The sequence below is a fragment of the Eschscholzia californica genome, unplaced genomic scaffold (genome assembly GCF_041429995.1).
Source record: "Eschscholzia californica isolate CP2 unplaced genomic scaffold, dmEscCali1.0.p SCAF_3, whole genome shotgun sequence".
NCBI lineage: Eukaryota > Viridiplantae > Streptophyta > Magnoliopsida > Ranunculales > Papaveraceae > Eschscholzia > Eschscholzia californica.
The window spans coordinates 51012200-51030846 of record NW_028238420.1 but is presented as its reverse complement, the minus strand read 5'-3'; the positions used below and the strand labels follow the sequence as shown (position 1 = coordinate 51030846).

The 18647-nt window shown below is 36.7% G+C and overlaps 2 protein-coding genes, 2 long non-coding RNA genes and 1 other non-coding gene across 6 annotated transcripts; 4 read left to right on the top strand and 1 right to left on the bottom strand.

Moving 5' to 3' along the window:
- The first annotated feature begins 435 nt into the window (after positions 1-435).
- LOC147551524 (histone deacetylase 19-like) lies at positions 436-10315 on the top strand. 2 transcript variants are annotated; one of them, XM_086672309.1, is made up of 9 exons: positions 436-716; positions 849-892; positions 1390-1962; positions 4077-4517; positions 5897-6127; positions 6548-6618; positions 6702-6774; positions 9577-9639; positions 9986-10315. In XM_086672309.1, the coding sequence occupies exons 3-9, from the start codon at positions 1429-1431 to the stop codon at positions 10094-10096; spliced, it is 1524 nt and encodes a 507-aa protein (XP_086528435.1). In that variant the 5' UTR covers positions 436-716; positions 849-892; positions 1390-1428; the 3' UTR covers positions 10097-10315. The 2 variants fall into 2 exon arrangements, with proteins under 2 accessions (XP_086528435.1, XP_086528436.1); XM_086672310.1 differs by lacking the exon at positions 436-716 and having other exon boundaries at positions 762-892.
- A 950-nt stretch (positions 10316-11265) lies between these two features.
- Positions 11266-11339, top strand: TRNAE-UUC (transfer RNA glutamic acid (anticodon UUC)). The gene has a single exon. It is a non-coding gene; the product is annotated as a tRNA-Glu (tRNA).
- Positions 11340-11383: 44 nt separating this feature from the next.
- LOC147551522 (uncharacterized) lies at positions 11384-14367 on the bottom strand. Its single transcript, XR_015238574.1, has 2 exons — positions 12888-14367; positions 11384-12841 (listed from the first exon to the last, which is right to left on the bottom strand). It is a non-coding gene; the product is annotated as an uncharacterized LOC147551522 (long non-coding RNA).
- LOC147551521 (uncharacterized) lies at positions 11596-14367 on the top strand. Its single transcript, XR_015238573.1, has 2 exons — positions 11596-11919; positions 13223-14367. It is a non-coding gene; the product is annotated as an uncharacterized LOC147551521 (long non-coding RNA).
- A 1145-nt stretch (positions 14368-15512) lies between these two features.
- On the top strand, positions 15513-18507 carry LOC147551520 (Lojap-related protein). Its single transcript, XM_086672308.1, has 5 exons — positions 15513-16073; positions 16205-16331; positions 17239-17377; positions 17467-17555; positions 18097-18507. Exons 1-5 carry the CDS (start codon positions 15852-15854, stop codon positions 18216-18218), a joined length of 699 nt encoding a protein of 232 aa, XP_086528434.1. The 5' UTR covers positions 15513-15851; the 3' UTR covers positions 18219-18507.
- The last annotated feature ends 140 nt before the right edge of the window (positions 18508-18647 follow it).

Here is an 18647-nt window from a genome sequence, read left to right as displayed (position 1 = left end):
TAACTCATATTTAAGAAAGATTCAAACCAAAACGTTACAAATTTGATGAAAAAAAAAACTCAAATCTATGTTTTATGTTGGAACGAACATTATCATTCTCTTTAGGAACATTCTTCAACAATTTCTTTTAATTTTTTTGGTCTTGCCACGATTAACAATGTATCCACAATTTCCCTCTACAAATTTTGTTTGTGATGAACAAGAGAATACGGTTTATTAAAGAGAAAAAGAGAGAGGGTTTAAAATAAACTCTTACTTTTTGAAGGTACAAGTGAAATCTATTAGGTTGATGTCTCCGTAAAAACTCGATGTTCATATATTGGCTACCTCCGTTTTTGGAGGGTCAATTGGTGTTGAGGAGATGTTGTAACTATAACTTTGAATGACGGGGAGAAACATGACAATTATAAAACTATTTGTTAACTACAATGCGAAGGTCGTAGGTTCAATCTTATGGAAGTGCAAATCCAGTTCAGAAATATTGAATTTGGATATAAATAAAATAGTTTATGTAGACTTTAAGCTATTTCATTCGTCGGCCTTTAGACTATTTCATTTCGTCAGTCAAGACCGTAGGCCAGTTGTAATTCTACAGTATCGTGTTTATCTCATACAGGGACTGAGGGACGTATGCCTTTGCCCTGACCATTGTAGTCTCTACTGAAAAAACATTACAACATCAGAAATCTACTGAGTAGAGAAATTTCTAGCTAGAGGTATAGAAATCTCTCCCTCTCTCTCTCTCTCTCTCTCTCAAGTTTTAAATATTTAGATTTCACTCCACACTCCATGCTTAAGCAGTTCAGACATTTTCTTCCAAGTTATTTAACTATTCTTTTTTTGGATAGGTTGATATCACATCTGTATCTCTAGGGTTATTTCGTGTTGGCAGGTAAGAATTCCTTATGTTGGTGTAGTAAATCATAGTTTGAATGGTAACAGATGGTGTTTGCTAAGACTTAAATATGAATTTTCTTCCTTGTTTTATTAGATTTAGGTTTTGTGTTTTAATCTCTACTGGCTCAGTTTTGGGTCTTATGCATCACTGTGAACTTAATAAGATACTACTTTTCTATGGGTGTTTTTTTTTTTCACATTGTAATCCATTTTGGATCTTAGGGTTTTGTTTAGTGGCTATTTTTATGTATTGTTCAATTTCTGCAACCGTTTCTTAATGTTTATCAACCTAACTTACACATTAGGCTTTATTAAAGACAAAACTGTAAATGAAAGAGGAAGAGGAATTTTGTTTTCTTTAGGGTCTAGAGCATGAGAAATTTTACAGTACATATTGGAGTTTTAGCTCTCTGTTTGGCGTCCAGCATATTTGTTTTTTTTGGTTGAGAAACCAGTATGTGCTTGAAACTTATCTTTGTGTTCTCATCGCAGGTCTTGTTTTCGAAATCAGCCGTTTTACTAGGTTGGCGAATGGAGATTACGGGAGGTGGTAATTCCCTTCCATCCGGTCCTGATGGGGTGAAGAGGAAAGTATCATATTTTTATGACCCAGAAGTTGGCAATTACTACTATGGGCAGGGTCATCCAATGAAGCCACATCGCATTAGAATGACACATGCTCTCCTAGCCCATTATGGATTGCTTCGACATATGCAGGTCCTGAAGCCTTGTCCTGCTAGAGATAGGGACCTTTGTCGGTTCCATGCTGATGATTACGTGGCATTCCTAAGGAGTGTGACTCCAGAAACACAACAGGATCAGCTGAGGCAGCTGAAGAGGTTTAATGTTGGAGAAGATTGCCCTGTATTTGATGGTCTTTACTCTTTCTGTCAGGCGTACGCCGGTGGATCAGTAGGTGGTGCTGTGAAGTTGAACCATGGACCTTGTGATATTGCTATTAATTGGGCAGGTGGACTTCATCATGCTAAAAAGTGTGAGGCTTCTGGATTTTGTTACGTTAATGACATTGTACTGGCGATATTGGAACTTCTCAAACAACATGAGGTTGGTAACTTGGTTTCTTGTGATATACAACTATCCTTGTTCATATTCTTTTTCTGTTGTATCATTGTGTTGGTAATATACAACAGTCTTTATTCCTCGCTTTTTATTTTGTATGGTTACGTTGGCCGTCATTAATCTTTCCCCCATAGGCATGACTTTTCACTTTTACTCTTTGCCTTTGGTTACTTTTATGCGTTCGACTAAAATGCTTGTAGCATAATGTTCTACTTAGACTCGTTGATGCATCGTTAACATAAAAATGTAGAGGCGCCATAAAAATCTGCATAGTCACTTGTCCCACAAGAAAGAAGAACGATAAGGTCCATAGAATAATATTAGTCACATAAAGATATCTGAGCAGGTTGACAGCTACCCAAACTTTGTTTTTAAATAATTTCGACTGCATCACCTTCTTTAGCTATCGTGCCCAGTTTTTTTTTCTGTTGACTAGATATGAGGACAAAATTAGTGAACATGTTTATGTACCAAAGCTACCTATGTGATGATCTGTAGCAGTGACATGAAGTTTTAATGGGGGTTACTTTGACTATGTTATGTGTAAATTATAACTTGTCAAGTATAAGTATCTTTTTTGTTTATTGGAAGTTCTGGTCCTTGTTTTGTAGTTCTTGCGGTAACCGTTGTAGACTTAGGCGTGTGGCAAAGGGAGGTATTTGATCACTAGCTCAATTGTCTAGAATCACAATATCTGTGTTGTATTAGGCATGAGGCTAAGCGAGGCTACAAGCCTGGTGCCTCACCTTTGCTCGCCTATGTGAGTGCCTCACAGAAAGGCCGCAGCTGCCTACTTCTTTGTAGTTTGTACTAAAAGTCATACATACTACAATAAATAGAATGTATCCCTAGGTTCACAAGTATCAATTAACTTAAAGACGGAAAAAAAAGATAAGGACGGAAAAATAATAAGAAGAAAACACAAAGTCATACTTATATACTCCCAATTCACAAGCATAAGGGACTCGTTAGAGCAATGGGAAAGCCTCCAGATGAAGAACAGAAAACTATTTGGATCCTAATCCCAATCGCAATAGTTTGGAATATTTGGCTAGATAGGAACAATAAAGTTTTCAAGGAGGCAAGCCTAAACAGTAAATTAGACATAGAGGATATAAAAGAAACTGTGTTCTTTTGGTCTGGGAACCTTAAGGAGTTACAATGTTACCTATATTGATATGGTAGTTAATTGGGAGGTTTGGATGAAGTCACAAGTTCCTCCTTTATTTTGTCTAATTCTTGTAAATATTATCGTTAATATATTCATTCAAAATTTTAAAAAAAATAATAAGAAGAAAACACAGACTAGGTCTGTCAGAGTGAGCTGTGAGGTGTAGTTTGATTGTTCAATTCGACTGAACTGTCCAGTTGAACATGAACAGGGAAGAGAAGAAAACAGAAAAAAAAAGAAAAGAAGATAAGATAAGTAGAAGAACGGATCCTTTGAAGTTGGTGAACTGATTTGGCAGCTTGGATCCTTGGAGAAGAACGGAGACTGATTTTTATCTTGTGGTCGAGTGGACCCCAAATCTCAATTTTTTAGAAGGCACCCCCTCGCCTCTTATCATCGCCCTGGAGTTCTCCTAGGCGAGCAAAGGTGCTCTCTTAGGCGAGCAAAAGTGCTCTCTTAGGCGAGCCAAGTCCAAACCGGGGAAACCAGGAGGCGCCCCCCTTCAGAATCTGGCGCCTTGAGCGCTTAGGCAACATAACACAATCTAGATTTATCTGGATCATTGATGATTCTAGAGATCTTCATCGAAGTAGTTATTTAATTAAGAGTGAGAAACCTTATGTTTCTTCTTTTCCCCGCATAAGGAATGGGACCACTGAGATTAGAATAGATTCAGAAAAATGATTCAACGGGAGTAACCCAAGTTTGAAAACTATGGTGATGTACTGTTGTAACTTGTATGAGTTCCATGGCATTCGTCACATTGTCCAACTTTCTTCAAGCACCATCATACTCTAAACGCTACTCTTTTGGTTGTTTGATAATTAGTTCGTAGAAGATTACTTTAAGTAATCATGCTAGTTAGTAATTAGATTTGATTGACTTATAAATGCAGTATGATGACCCCTTTTTCATGTCTCTGTTTCAGCGAGTCCTCTATGTGGACATTGATATTCATCATGGAGATGGAGTAGAGGAGGCTTTCTACACAACTGACAGAGTCATGACTGTTTCATTCCACAAATTTGGAGATTATTTTCCTGGTACAGGAGACGTAAGAGATATTGGATATGGGAAAGGGAAGTACTACTCCCTGAATGTTCCCCTAGATGATGGGATTGATGATGAGAGCTACCAGTCTTTATTCAAACCACTCATTGGGAAGGTTATGGAAGTTTTCAGGCCTGGTGCTGTGGTTCTTCAATGTGGTGCTGACTCCTTATCTGGAGACAGGTTAGGTTGCTTCAATCTTTCGATTAAAGGTCATGCAGAATGTGTAAGATATATGAGATCATTTAATGTACCGCTGCTGCTTCTTGGTGGTGGAGGTTATACCATTCGGAATGTTGCTCGTTGTTGGTGCTATGAGGTAAGCTGATTTATATATTACTTTTTATTGAAATATTTCTGTTACTGCTTTTGTAAATAAAGGTTGTTCTGTTTAGACTTTACGGTAAACTGGGAGGCTTTAATTTAGCAATGTAATTCTTGGGCATCTTTTATCGCAGACTGAGTCTGCAGTTTCCTGGTTCCGCCTTTTCAGGGTCCCGGGACAATCTCCTTTCTTTCTGGTGCAATTCAATCAAATTATTCAACAAAAAGAATAGCTACCTTTTGAATGAGTTACGTTCGAGCAATATAATTTTTCCTCCTTCGTTCATGAAACTATTTCTAGTTGCAAAACTAGTACTATTGTTAAATGACAGCAACCTTTTCTGTGCTCTAAGAGCTCACAAGGTGCTTTGAATCTGGTCAATCTGACGATATTCATAATACGAATTTTTGAGCAGTTTATGTAGTGGGAGAAGTTGTCTTGGTCTCTTCTATACATTGATGTTTAAATTGGAAGTTTGACTAGTCAGCATAACTCTTCATTGCGAACAGCACTTATAATTTAATCTGCATTTGTGATTTAGGAAATAGAATAGGTAGGACTCTTTATTGAAATATATCCAATGCTTTCCATAATCCATATATGTATTACCTAATTGAACTTGCAAGCAAGTTCGGGTTGTCTTTGTTGACATACGCAGTTCCTGTATCCTAAGTTCCCAACTACTTAGTGGTGCTTCCAGATCAAGTTTTCTCTTTAATCAGTATGAATCCTTCAGATAAGTACTAGTACTTCACCTTTCCGGACCTGATATATCTAGGCAGAATTGTAGTGAATAGCTTACTTTCGTGTATCTATACATATTATTTTAAAACACAAGGGCCTTTTCGGTGGCCGTTCGATTTATCTCAGGATATAGCCAAGCCTCGGATATCGAGTCTCGTATGGTTCATAACCATCAGTTTCTAAACTACCCACGTCCCACAAAACTCTCCCTCCACGTCCACACTTAGTTAACAAAACCGATCTCTCAAAATGATCCCTTAAATATCTCAAGCATTTGCTTCTTATTCACGTTGCTCAATAAATTCACTGGATAATCTTGAAATCACACTCTATGCTGAAACATTCTTTAATTTTTGAAGATTTTGGAGCAAAATGTATTTGTTTGATCATATTTTTCTTGCCTCTCCTTATTCAAGTAAATTCTCTATTTTTTGTTTTCATTGTGCCAACGTCACAGGCTACACCTAGTATATATATTACATATATATATTTAGGTCCTTCCTGCCTTGGTTACCTATAGTTTTCCCTGCAATATCACATGGAATTATTTGGTAAATCCCGTTCATGTTAATTAAGAAGATGGTCTTTAGGATTAACTTTGTGTTTTAAATGTGTTATACTTTGAGCAGACAGGTGTTGCACTTGGTGTGGAAGTTGATGACAAGATGCCAGAGCATGAATACTACGAATATTTTGGTCCAGACTATACTCTTCATGTTGCTCCTAGTAACATGGAGAACAAGAATTCACGCAAGATATTAGATGATATAAGAGCAAATCTCCTTGAAAATCTCTCAAAGCTCCGGCATGCACCCAGCGTGCAGTTTCAGGAGAGACCACCTGATACAGAATTTACAGAGGTCAATTCTGCATCTCTATATTCTTTTGCAGATTTCTGCTACTCTCTCTCTTCTCTTGTTCCTTCTTTGGCATTATAGTTTTCTGAGTAACCATATTTGCCTTCTATTTATAATATTTGGTGCTTTTTGTTTTAAGTTACACTGGCTGGAAATGATCTCTCATATTCAATTATAAACATTGAATATGTTATTTTTCTTTTGATATGACATCATTTTCTATGAAGACCGGATTTCCTGAAAATTGCAGACTTGGGCAGTTTCAAAACTAGATTAAAGAACTCAATTGTGTCTGTGATTAGAGGATCTCATTTATACTGAGTTGCAAACTAATACGGATTTATTGATTCTATGGGGCCTGAATGATTTGCAGTTACCTCCACTGAACATTGAAAAATTTGACACCTAGATTGATTAGTGCAGCCTGATGAAGATCAAGAAGATGCAGATCAGAGATGGGATCCTGATTCAGACATGGAAGTTGATGACGATCGGTACTTCTGTTTTTAGTTCTTTTTCGTCTCCTGCTTACATGTATGCCGTATGCGCTTCTAATTCTTTGTTCTTTTGCTTACAGGAAGCCCCTGGCAGACAACCCTCACATCTGGAGAGTGAAGCGAGAAACTGTTGAACATGCGGTCAAAGATTCGGTATTTTCTTTTCCTTGTTTCAAGTAATATTTACTTTATTTGGCCTCATTATTTCACTGATAGACAAATTATCTGCTTTTTGTTGCTAAATAATAACGATGATGTCTCTTTTATTTACTTGCTAGTTCTGTTTTAAGAAGTTCCTATTATTATTTGGTGAATTCTTCTTCAACATCCCTGAAGTTGTTCCCATGAGAGTTAAGTTAGAATTACGAGATTCTGAATTTGTGGGAAGCCTTTGGGCTGGTGCTGCGCTAAAAGGAAGCATAATCCGTTCTTTATTAAGCATTCAAGAGAAGTCACAAAAGTTTGACTACTTGCATTCTTGCTTATTTTAATAGTAGTCGATGACTACTTTGAGTCGTTGACTAAAACTAGAAACGTAGCCAAATATATTTTCTGAAACAGGAAGGTTTGAACCTTGGTCTCCCTTGTGGAGAGACACAACAAAGTTTGAAAGTTAGCCCAAACATTAGACGGTTAGACCATTGATTGGTCTCACTTTCTCTCTCGTCCTCTCCTTAATGGTTTTTGTCTTTTTCTCATCTTTCCATTTCCCTCTTTGCAAATTAGTTGTTGGATCTTGGGGGATGATAAAATTTGCATCTATATGTTAAGTTTGTGGCCATCCAAGTCAAAACCAATTGGCAATGAGTGGGGAGGCCCTAGACATTATATTCTTGGTTGCTAGTCACCCGTTTCCTATGTTGGACTATTCTCACACGCCCCCTTACATGTAGTGTGGTTAGCCTAACTCGTGCTTTTTTGCTTCGGTTGACGTGGAGCACGTGTGGCTTATAAGTCTATCACATGTGGGCCTAACTCTGATACCATGTTAAATTTGTGGTCATCCAACTCAAAACCAATTGGCAATGAGTGGAGAGGACTTGTACATTATATTCTTGGTTGCTAGTTACCCCTTCTCCCATGTTGGACTATTCTCACACTATACTCCACCTTGTTAGTAATATGTAAGATGGTCTTCTGCAACCAAGGAATTAAATGTCGACATATTTCGCCCGAAACGACCGAAATATTTCGGTGTTTCAAGCTATCGACACGAAAATGGACTTACACGAAATTTCGAAATGAAGTTTTAGGGTTTCATAGATGGAAGGGAAATCTTACCTTCATCTTGATCTTAAATCTTCTGGTATATATCATTTCTTCTTAACAACTACAATATCGCTTATTATAGATGAAGATTCATCAAAATTTTGGGGATTTTGCTGTTGGTTTGATAGAAAACCTAGAGAGAGAGAGGAGGTCGGCTGAGATGTTGGAATGAAGGAGACGACTCAGGTTTCGGTGTTAGGGTTGTTTAGCGTCATTTTTATTTTATAAAGGTGCCCTCCGTAGTGTTAAAGGCACTTCCTGCCCCCTCACAAATGAGCGTCCTTAGCACTTACAGGGTGCATTTTCAGACCTCCTTCCCAAACTTTTGATATTTACCCCCTAGTCTGAAGTTCTCTTTTGTTAAGTCACCCCTGGTATTGCTGCATGGTTACAAATTAACCCTCAAACTAACAAAATTTACCACAAATTCGTCATTTTTTTTTTTTCATTTTTGCCCCTTTGAGTCAAGATTACATCTTTTATGCTTAATTATGGTTTAAAGTCTTGTTATGAACAACTACATCATATTTATATCATTTCCTTAGATTTGTAAAATTTCCACACTGATCGAAACGTTTCCACTTTTGGACCGACCGAACTTTCCACCAAAACCGAAATTTCATTCCTTGTCTGCAACCACCCAATATTGAAAAATATCATCTGTTAATGTTGAGACTGTTTTCCTTGGAGGCATGGTGCAATGTGCGTAATATCAAAGAGAAATAACTTCGATTTCGAATATTTAAATATCAGAATATGTGAAAAACTAGAGAACCATAGATCACTGAAGGAAAGGTAATCAAATCAAGTAGCAAGTGAAGTTGCAGTTAAGAAACCAATAACCAAGTAGGCAAAGTTATAGTACACTAAAAACTAAACCTAAAGATATTAAGACAAGCACATTTTTTTTCATTTTATTTACTTATATATTTGTGAAGTTTTGATGTAATACTGAAGTATTCTTTACGCACCAAAGGGGCGAAATAAAGCACACCCTTCCTACATGCGAGTTGTATGATTTGTGATTGTACGCCTCAAGACGTTAGAGGCTTACATCTCACAACTTCGGTATACAATTGTGAAAAAATAAAATTTTGGGCACATTGGTAACTTTCTGCGTTATTGAAGTGTAGAAATAAATGCATTAAAAGGAGAGAACAATGTAGAAATTAGATGGGTATTATATGGTCAATTAGATAAAGAAATCGAGCGAGCTAGCTATAAGATGTGATGACAATGCAGCTAGTTATCATGATGATAGGATGAGTTTACATAGTTAATGACATTGATGAGAACGGAAGCACCGCAGTGATTGATGACATCTAGTCTTTGGATTTTGCTTTCTAATGTTACAGTATAATTCTTTTATGTCTTAGAGGTTATCTGCCTTTAAGTACATGGATATCTTTTATTTTGCTTTCTAAGCATAAGAGATAAGACCCACGGTAAAGAGGTGCAGGCCTCTCTTTTGGTCGAAGAGGCCCGTGGCGCTGAAGCCTCATTTTGCGTTGAGGCAACTGCCTTTTGAAATATCGCATCCACCATTTAGAAAATTGGCAAGAGACTCTAAAAAATGCCGTGTAAACAAGAGAGAAGTCAGTACTTGTATATATGGTTTGTCGTTATCAAACTGTCATTTGGTTTGCTTCACTTTGTTCTTTTGACACCATTGTTGCCATCTTTTAGGAGGATCAGAAAGGATCTGTAGATGTAAAAGGCGTTGATACAAAAGCAGAGGAGATAGCTAAGGTAATTATTTAATGCCTGCAAACACAAGATGGTCCTGAGTCTTCTATCTTTAGGTACATAGAAATTGGTCTTGAAATCAAGAAAACATCCATGGAAACTCTTTATCATGTTTAACTCGTACGTTCTGATAATCGATTATCGATGTAAAAGTATCTTCTAAATAGATGTTGTTAGTTTCTTCAATATTTAATAGAAGTAATTTGCATAGAACTACTATGAACCAATAGATATCGTGACACATTCCTTGATTGAAAGATATCTTGAACCAGCTAAATACAAATACCATAATACTAATATGTTCGGTTTGATTTTTTATCTAATTATGTTGTTCTTATTTTTTTCTCAGCCCCTAGATCTTTCATCCATGTCACTTAATGAACAGACCAACGTGAAAGTTGAACAAGAGACCGACAGCAAGCCCTCCGGTCAGGCTGTTCAGGTGTATCCCAAATTCTAAATGAGAGGCTGGTACACTTGACACTTCCTTGCGAGCAGCAATTGTATGTTGATCTGTAAATCTTTTTTGGGGTTACATTTTTGTCAGGAGCTATATTACTACTAGTACTAGTTATTTATCCCATAATGTATATTTATGCTAATGTCATTTAGAAATTCAATGATCAAATTTTGGAAGATATTTATATTACACTTATTAATGAGAAAACAAAGTTAATTATCTGATTTGAAGCAAAGACGGGAGTGGGAGAGTCAGAGTCGAAAAGAGGATTCCTCGCTTCTTTCTCATTCAAAACTGTGTATAAGACTTTCATCTTGCACGGCTCCTAAGTGATAAAAGAAAGATGACAAGAAACTGAAGAACAGTTCGAGTTTTGTTTTGTTTGTGTTTCTTTGCACTATTAAATTGTTGAGTGTGGAAGGGAAGCATAACTCTATTTATACAAATATTTTTGGCAGAAGATTATTCTGTGCAAGGCAAGAATGGTCCCAATTTGTAGGAAATGTAATGTTTGTATGCTATACTGCTGTTTCTAAGTATATTGTGAATGCTAGTGTTGGAACTACAACTAGCTTTAGTGTATATGTGAATAAGTTGATGGCTTTTGAGGTTAACAACGAATGTCATTCATCCTCTCCTTCGGTTTCTTCTGAAGGAAAGAATCCACTTTTTAGCTATACAAGAATTTAAACAAACATATAAGCTGAAACGCACGCGTGGAGAGCACTCATTCTTGACAGGAATCCTTGTTAAAATTATCGCTTTTAGATTCGCTTCCCACCCCTATTTGTACCATGCGTGCCGCACCTTGGTACGTTAGAGATTCACTTCCCGCTCCTAATTGTACTATGCGTGCCACACCTTGGTGCGTTAGAGATTCACTTCCCACCCCTAACTGTACTATGTGTGCCACACCTTGGTGCGTAAGAGATTCACTTCCCACCGTAACTGTACTATCTGTGCCACACCTTACTGCATTAGAGATGTCATGTCCCACATGCCCCTTTCCAAAAAGTTTGCTCCAACGAATCAAATTTCTAATATTTCGTTCGAAATGACCAATATATTTCTGTTTATATGTCTATCAAAATATTTGTCGAAATGGTAATTGCTCTTATGTTGTGAGATGAGAACCATCTTAGGGTTTATAAATTGGACTTTATCACAACTCCATTGTAGTCCAGCCCGGTTAGGATACCTGGCTTTCACCCAGGCGACCCGGGTTCAAATCCCGGCAATGGAAATTCCTTTTTTTAATTGTCCATATATCATTGTCGGTTTAAACTGTTTTTCGTTTTAAAAGTATATATATATATAACCAACCAATACTTTCCCGTTTCATTATTCTTTCGAATCTACCGGAGTAAAAGCCAAAGGAACGGCAACATATCAATAAACCCTAATTTGATCTCCATGGAGAGAGAGATATGAATCAAGCTTATGCATTTACCCTTCTATCCCTCACCACTTAAAAAGGTTCGGGATCTCTCTCTCTCTCTAGGTTTACTTGTTTGACACGTTTTTACTTTTTCTCTACATTCCTTCCTCTCTTTCTCCCATCTGTCGATTATAAAGTTTCCTTCTGATGATTAGGGTTTCATGGGTTGATGTTCATGCTTCTTTTTCGGATTTCATTGATTCATCAGTTTAAAGTTTCCTTCTCTGTTTGCAATATAATATGAGTTTTGTATATTTGGAAGAAAAAATTAGCTGACATCAATTTGTTCATGCTTCTTTTTTGGATTTCATTGATTCGTCAGTTTAAATCTTCTTATCTAGGGTTTCATTGGTCTCTCATTTACGGTGCTTCTAATTCCCGAAAGGTGTGTTTCTTTCTGATTCAGTATTAGATTGTTAACTTTTCCTTCTTGAATAACTAGAATCAAATTGATTAACTTTTTAATGAATCTGGTTCTTGGGGCTAGTTGAGTATTGAAATAACAAAATAGGATTTTGGAAGTTGGGAGTTGACTGTTGAGTTACAAATAAAGTTTAAACTTGTCTAGGGTTTATGGTTTAAGATCAATACGATATTCCTTCATCCATAGTGCGACCTCACTAAAGTTAGAACAAGGATATGAATCACAATTGCACGTTCGATATTAAAATGCAAAAAAAACTCCAACTCGCGAACGCGTACTTTCATTGGTTTAGATATTTCTTCGGGAAGTTCATGGTCTTTATGCTTGATATTGTAGAACATAGATTTTTAATATATTAATATATACACCATGAGTCAATCAATTAGATAAAAAAATATTAACGGTATGATAGTATATGACTATGTAGTTGTTTGAACGTCAAAACTAAGCTTCTCTTTGGTTTTTAGTAATGTGTCTGGGGTAGAAAAGCAGGTCACTGAAAATATGAAATTGAGCCTATTAGAGCTTAGCTGATCGGCAGAAGTGTGTCCGTTAACAATCGAAGCTCCTGACACTTTTCTAGATAACAATGTTACTAACTTTTAAAGCTTTGAAACAAGAAATTAAGTACTCGGGGTGTTGAAGAAAATGGTTCAAACCAGCCATTGTGGATGATGGTTAGTTTGATTGTGTTATGTTATTTTATTTGCTTATTTTTTGTAATTGATAGCTTAGTGTAATATTGTGATAAAAGGAAATGTTAAGAAGTGCAACGATACTTACCGACAAACATTTTTCTTAATTGTAACCGACACTTGCTGCAATCCAAAAAAAAATTTTCCCTAAAAATCTGAAATGTGGTATATGCTTGCATAAGTATTACCTTTTTTTTTTTTTTTTTTTTGTTGAACTACTTGCATAAGTATTACCTAATGAGGCATGTGTGTCCTCTTTTTTCTGCTGGATATCCTGATCTCAATATTTGCAGGGCACTGGTAGTAGTTTTTTATTACAAGAAATAGTAATTTTGATGATTATTAGAAACATTGTATGCAATTGAAACATATTCTGATCTTTTTCTGTTCATTCTTCTTTTCCTTTATTTATTTGATATGTGGTTTCGCTATGTGGTTTCCCTCGAGATATGTGATTTCTATCTCTATTAGTGAAATTTTGATGCGAAGTAGAAAAGATTCTGTTCTGCTATTATCATTTATCTTCTAATTTTTTTAAAGGAGTTCCTTTTCTTTTTTTAATCATGCAGATATCATCACTAGTTCCAAACAGCAACAATTTGGACAGAGTGTTTCTTGTTCAATCTAAACTCTACCTTCACTCTTCCAAAAGTTACCGTTGTGGTCTTTCACAATATATCTTTTTCCACAGAATTCAGTATCTTGTGTAATAATAAGAGAATTTGGGGATGGCATCTCTCCATCTTCTTCGTCCTGCTTCCATCAATCCCTCCCAAATTGCCGTAAAAAAACACTACCTCTCAGATTCATCATCACCAACTACTGTTCGTTACCCCCATTCTTTCCGATCAACAACTCTAAGTGTTTCTCGCTGTTACGATTCCCTCACCACCCAGAGTCCCCTTCTCTCTCTTCCTCCGCAAACCTTAAGATCCCCTTACTCTTTTTCTCCTTCAACACCAACTTTCACATTTCCAATACCATTCGAATCAAAAACCTCCGGTAACCTTTTTCCTCAACCAACCGGCTTATCGTCATCCAGAAGGGCGAAAACCATATGTAGTGCATCAAATGATTCGGTTCCTGTTACAGATAGGTTAATCTCAGCCATTGCTTACTGTATCCCATTCTTGAACGGCTTAAATTACGGAATCTTCCTCTTCTCCCAATACCCTATCTTGGAAACTATATTCGATCCGATTGTTCCATTATTGAGTTTCTACAAGTCAATCCCGGGAGGTAGCATGGTAGCGTTCTTGGCTCTGTTTGTTGGTGTAGTGAGGGATAAGAGTTTCAGTCGGTACGTGAGATTCAACGCACTACAGGCGACAATGTTGGATGTGTTGTCGGTACTGCCTTCACTGGTACACATTCTACTGGATTCACAACAAGAGGGATTGAAGTTTCAAATTCTTAAAATGGGTTATAGTGCAACCTTCATTGGTATTGTCGTCTGCTTTTTGTACACGTTTGGGCATTCTGTTCTTGGAAAGACTCCCTACTTTCGATTTGTGACTGAAGCTATTGATTGGCAAATGTGTGCCTTCGATCGCCAACTCTGACAGAATTTCAAAGCTTATACTTCCTGCAGTCTTTTGAGTTACATGTCACAATTCTGAATTCTAATAGTTAGTTTGAAACAATGGTACTACAGAATGTTTATAAGTGAATTGTTTATGAAATCAAAGGAATGAAATGTTATTATGTTTGTGCATGATGAGTTGATTATTTTTTAAGATATTTGCTTTGGTTTCTCTCGTTCTCTTCTTCTTCTTCTTAAGCCTCTCCCATGAGGCCAAAATCACTGTTATTGGATTAATTTGAGTTCTTTGATATGTATAATAACAATACTATTACGAACAACTTTGAACTAGATATCCAAGAGACACTAGAAGAAGGTTAGCTTTATCTACCATATTTAAATTGGCTTTAGGTTCCTGCTGAACTACTATTCCACACAAAGCATTGTTGAATTTTTCAAATCAAAGTCAAAATCAAAGTCATTCCCGAGCCTCGGGCAAAAGTTGTTCAGCCATTCTCTTTGGTTGTGTACTAAACTCAAGAGATCTTCTGAGACATGTTTTGGTATTTTTCTACTATAAAAGGCCGCACAGATCGAATACCCCATTAGACAGATCTAAAACTCCCTGACAACAAGGTAGGATACCGAGATGGCGAGATATCATCGCTCCTCTTAGTATAGTTGGAAAAACACCGCACACAGTTGATTTAATCAACTCGTCGTTGCTAAGCTCATTAGGTAACATAGTTCGTGAACATTTTTTTATTCGCAGATCCATCGTAGGTTTTCATATCAGAATTTAAAATGCTTCTTCAGCGTTCAAGGTCTCTAAATTAAAAGGAGGAAAGTCTGCTGCTAGTTCTTCGTCAGAAGACACGGTAATGTCTTGATTCAGGTAGCCTGAGCGGCGAATCGTAGCTTGATTCATTGAAAAATGAAATTAGTGATGTACTGAATTCGTGTTTGACGAATGCTTGGGGGTTGCTGAAGTATTCCCCTTCTTCCAGCGCCAAAGCGATGAAGTCGGAAAGTGATTTTCCGGATATCTTCATGAGAATCTGTTTTGTCAATCTCACTTATGAACTCTCTTCTTGCTCTAGTTGGACACTGGTAGGACCTGCAAAAATAGGAGGAGACACTCACGCACCTAAGTCACGGGACATTTATGATTTCTAAAGAAAATAATTCAACGAGTGGAAGTGAAAAAGATGATGACCACGTATATACGGTTTTTTGTAGGATAATATACGTTCAGTGTGTATCTTCTCACACTGACATATCTTCTGACACTTACATATCTTCTGACACATTAGCTCGTGTTTGGAGATAGAGGAAGAAGAAGCCGAAAAAACACAATTTTTTTCTACTGAGAAGTTTGCCAAGCAAAAAATGTCTACATTTCAACAAAAAAAAATGTCTACATTGTTACGGAAATATCCACGTAACAGCCGTTTTGAGAGACTGATTTTAACAGTTTGGTTAAAGAAAACCTCTTTCTCTGCTTCAAATAAAATATCTTTCGGTGACATTTTGACAAAGAAAAGCGTTATCTCCTTGTCGAACACTCAAAATCCAAAGAGACGAAATTGTAGAAGAAGCTAATAGAGTAATAATAATTGTTTGAGTTCATCATTTTGAGCCCTAATTTTCCTTCCTTCTAAATTAGTTATTCAATCATGAGCACGTTAGCATCATCTATACAATCTTTCAACTTATCTACTTCTATACCAAATAAACTTCTTCCTCCCCCTCCCATCATCCTACCCCGACTAGTTCCAAGTAAAACCCTAATTTTAAGCCAGTTGCAGAACAAGCTCTTCAAGAACCACAACGATACTACTACTCTCTCTTACCGCCACAAATTTTTAATTCCCCAGTCACAGAAGCAAACTGGAAGTGTAAGTTGAAATTACCTAAATCATGAAGAAGGGAAAAAAAAAAAACTCATTTTTATTTTGATTTTTTCATGTTTCTTGGGTGTTTTTTTTTTTTTTATATATGTTATGAGACAGACATATCTTTTTTGCAGAATGTAAATGAAGATACAGATGAAATGTTCGACGATTTGTTTGATAAATATGGGAAGGTGGTCTATAGACGAAATGATCAAAAACCTCCAACTGCTGAGGCTGATGATGATGCCGAAAGTCTCTCGTGTATGTTTTACCTATTCGTGTAAACAAATCTTTCGAAAATTATTTTCTTGACAAGGCATTGTTAAGAGAAACTTATGGTGTGTTTGGATGGCGGAATCATGAATCCGCGGATTCATGAGTCCTTGGGATTCATGATTCCACGGATTCATGAATCCAAGTAATATTTTTTGGCTTGTTTGGCAACTAAGAATCCTATGATTTATTATTATTTGACTATTTTTAAACGTCTTTAGAAAAAATATGATTTTTGAAAAAAAATAATGATTTTGTGGAAGGAAATATTTTTTTTGTTGATTTTAAGTTTGAAATTTAGGTTCATTAATCCAAAATCCTAGCAAATCCTAGGGGGTAGGGTGGGATTTTGGTCCAATACAAATTTTGGAATTAGGAATCCTTAGGATTCAAGAGTCCTAGGATTCTTGGTAGCCAAACAGACCAAGAATTCATGATTCTTACCAAATCCCACTTTTGATAGGAATCCTACTTAGGAATCCTGCAACCAAACACACCATTAGTTACATTTCGGTTTCGTTGGAAATCTCGGTAGACATGGAAATGGAAATATTTCGGTCATTTCGACTGAAATGTTTCAAAAACATTTATTCCTTGGTTTCGGGTGGCAATGAACTTGTATATCTTCCTGACCTACTACTCTAATCTAGCTACAATTAGTATGCCTTGCCTTATACTTATCCCTATACTCTGATACTCGTACGCCTAGTCGGCTACCTTTTGTTACGCGAGTTTTGTAACAAAATGTCCACTATTTCGCCCAATGTTTGTACGCCTTATTCATTGTTCTAGAACTTGCTATAAACTTTGTTCGGATTTCTGGTTACATCCAACACTCAAATTCTAGTGTTATTGATTGTACAAAGTATATACTCGATGTTTTATTTCCTTGCAGTTGCTGTGGCACTGGCTAAGGTTGCAAGTGATGTTAAGGCTGCAGATATACGTGTCCTCTTTGTGAAACCTTTGGTGTACTGGACACGGTTTTTCATTATCACTACAGCGTATTCACGACCCCAGATCGACGCTATTGGGTATGTGATTAATCCAGTTTTAGCTTGAAACTGCTAACCGTTTAATCTTGATTTTCAGTAACACTAGTAGCTTTGAAATTGGATTGTAGGTCCAGAATAAGAGATCTGGCTGAGAAACAGTATAAGAGAGTTCCAACCGGAGACACTAAACCAAACTCATGGACCTTGTTGGATTTCGGTGAGTCTTCTACACTTCTCCTCTTCCATATTGCTTCTTGAGAATTTTATACAAGTCTGTCCTACCGAGTGACTCCTCTTCTTTTCAATTAAATTTTCTGTGAATATTAAAAAATATAGTTATGCAATTTACTTCGCCATCACGTTTCCTTTATACGATTTGTGCGCCATTCATGAAATACTTTTGGCGTAGTAATACTTTAAGTCGTTATGAAACTTGTCAAACTCTAGAGTTATTCATTCTATGCCAAGTGACGTAGCTTCACTGTATAGGGCCTATCGACCAAGTCGTAACGTCAAGCTTGCTGGTTTTCCTACTTCCCTTGCTTGTATGCATTAAATCATTGAAAGTTATAGTACGCATTCTTTGCGAGTAAGATACATGCAATGGCACGTGCCCAATATAGCAGACCTACTATTAAAATTTAAGCATTTTTTGCTTGAGTACATACTAGTCGTAATTTTAGTAAAGAAAGCTAAATTTAGAGTCAAACTTTTATCTATACTCAAAGAATCTCAATAACTTTATTTTATGATTACAGGTGATGTTGTTGTCCACATATTTCTTCCCCCACAACGAGAATTCTACAACTTGGAAGATTTTTATGCCAATGCAACTTCAATTGAACTACCTTTTGAGAACCAATCATCTTCTCGCAGTTGAGAAGCCTCAGCTTCGAAAAAATTAGGAGTTGCATGTACCGTGTAGGTTAATCTTCTGCGTCTGGATGCATTTCTTTTGATGATTCAGCTGAAACACCAGGCCAGGAAAGACCAGGGGGAAGGGAGTCATTTGGTTTGTTGGACTGCTTGCAAAAGTTCAGCGGCTGTTGTAATTTAGCGAAGTAGTAGCTTACCTTTTCAAATAGAATGTATTTTGCTCTTCAGAATGAATTGCATATTCAACATCTTATTACTATAAGCTCTTCTCGGAGTCGATGCAAGTTTTATTATTCCTTTTTTTTCGAGAAACAGTAAGATTCAAACCTTAATCTCCCCAGTAGAGAGACATACGTGTTACCACCACACGAAAATGGAATTTCACATGTTTTACTCGTTCTCTAGGGAACCAAATGAGTAAACCCATCACGAC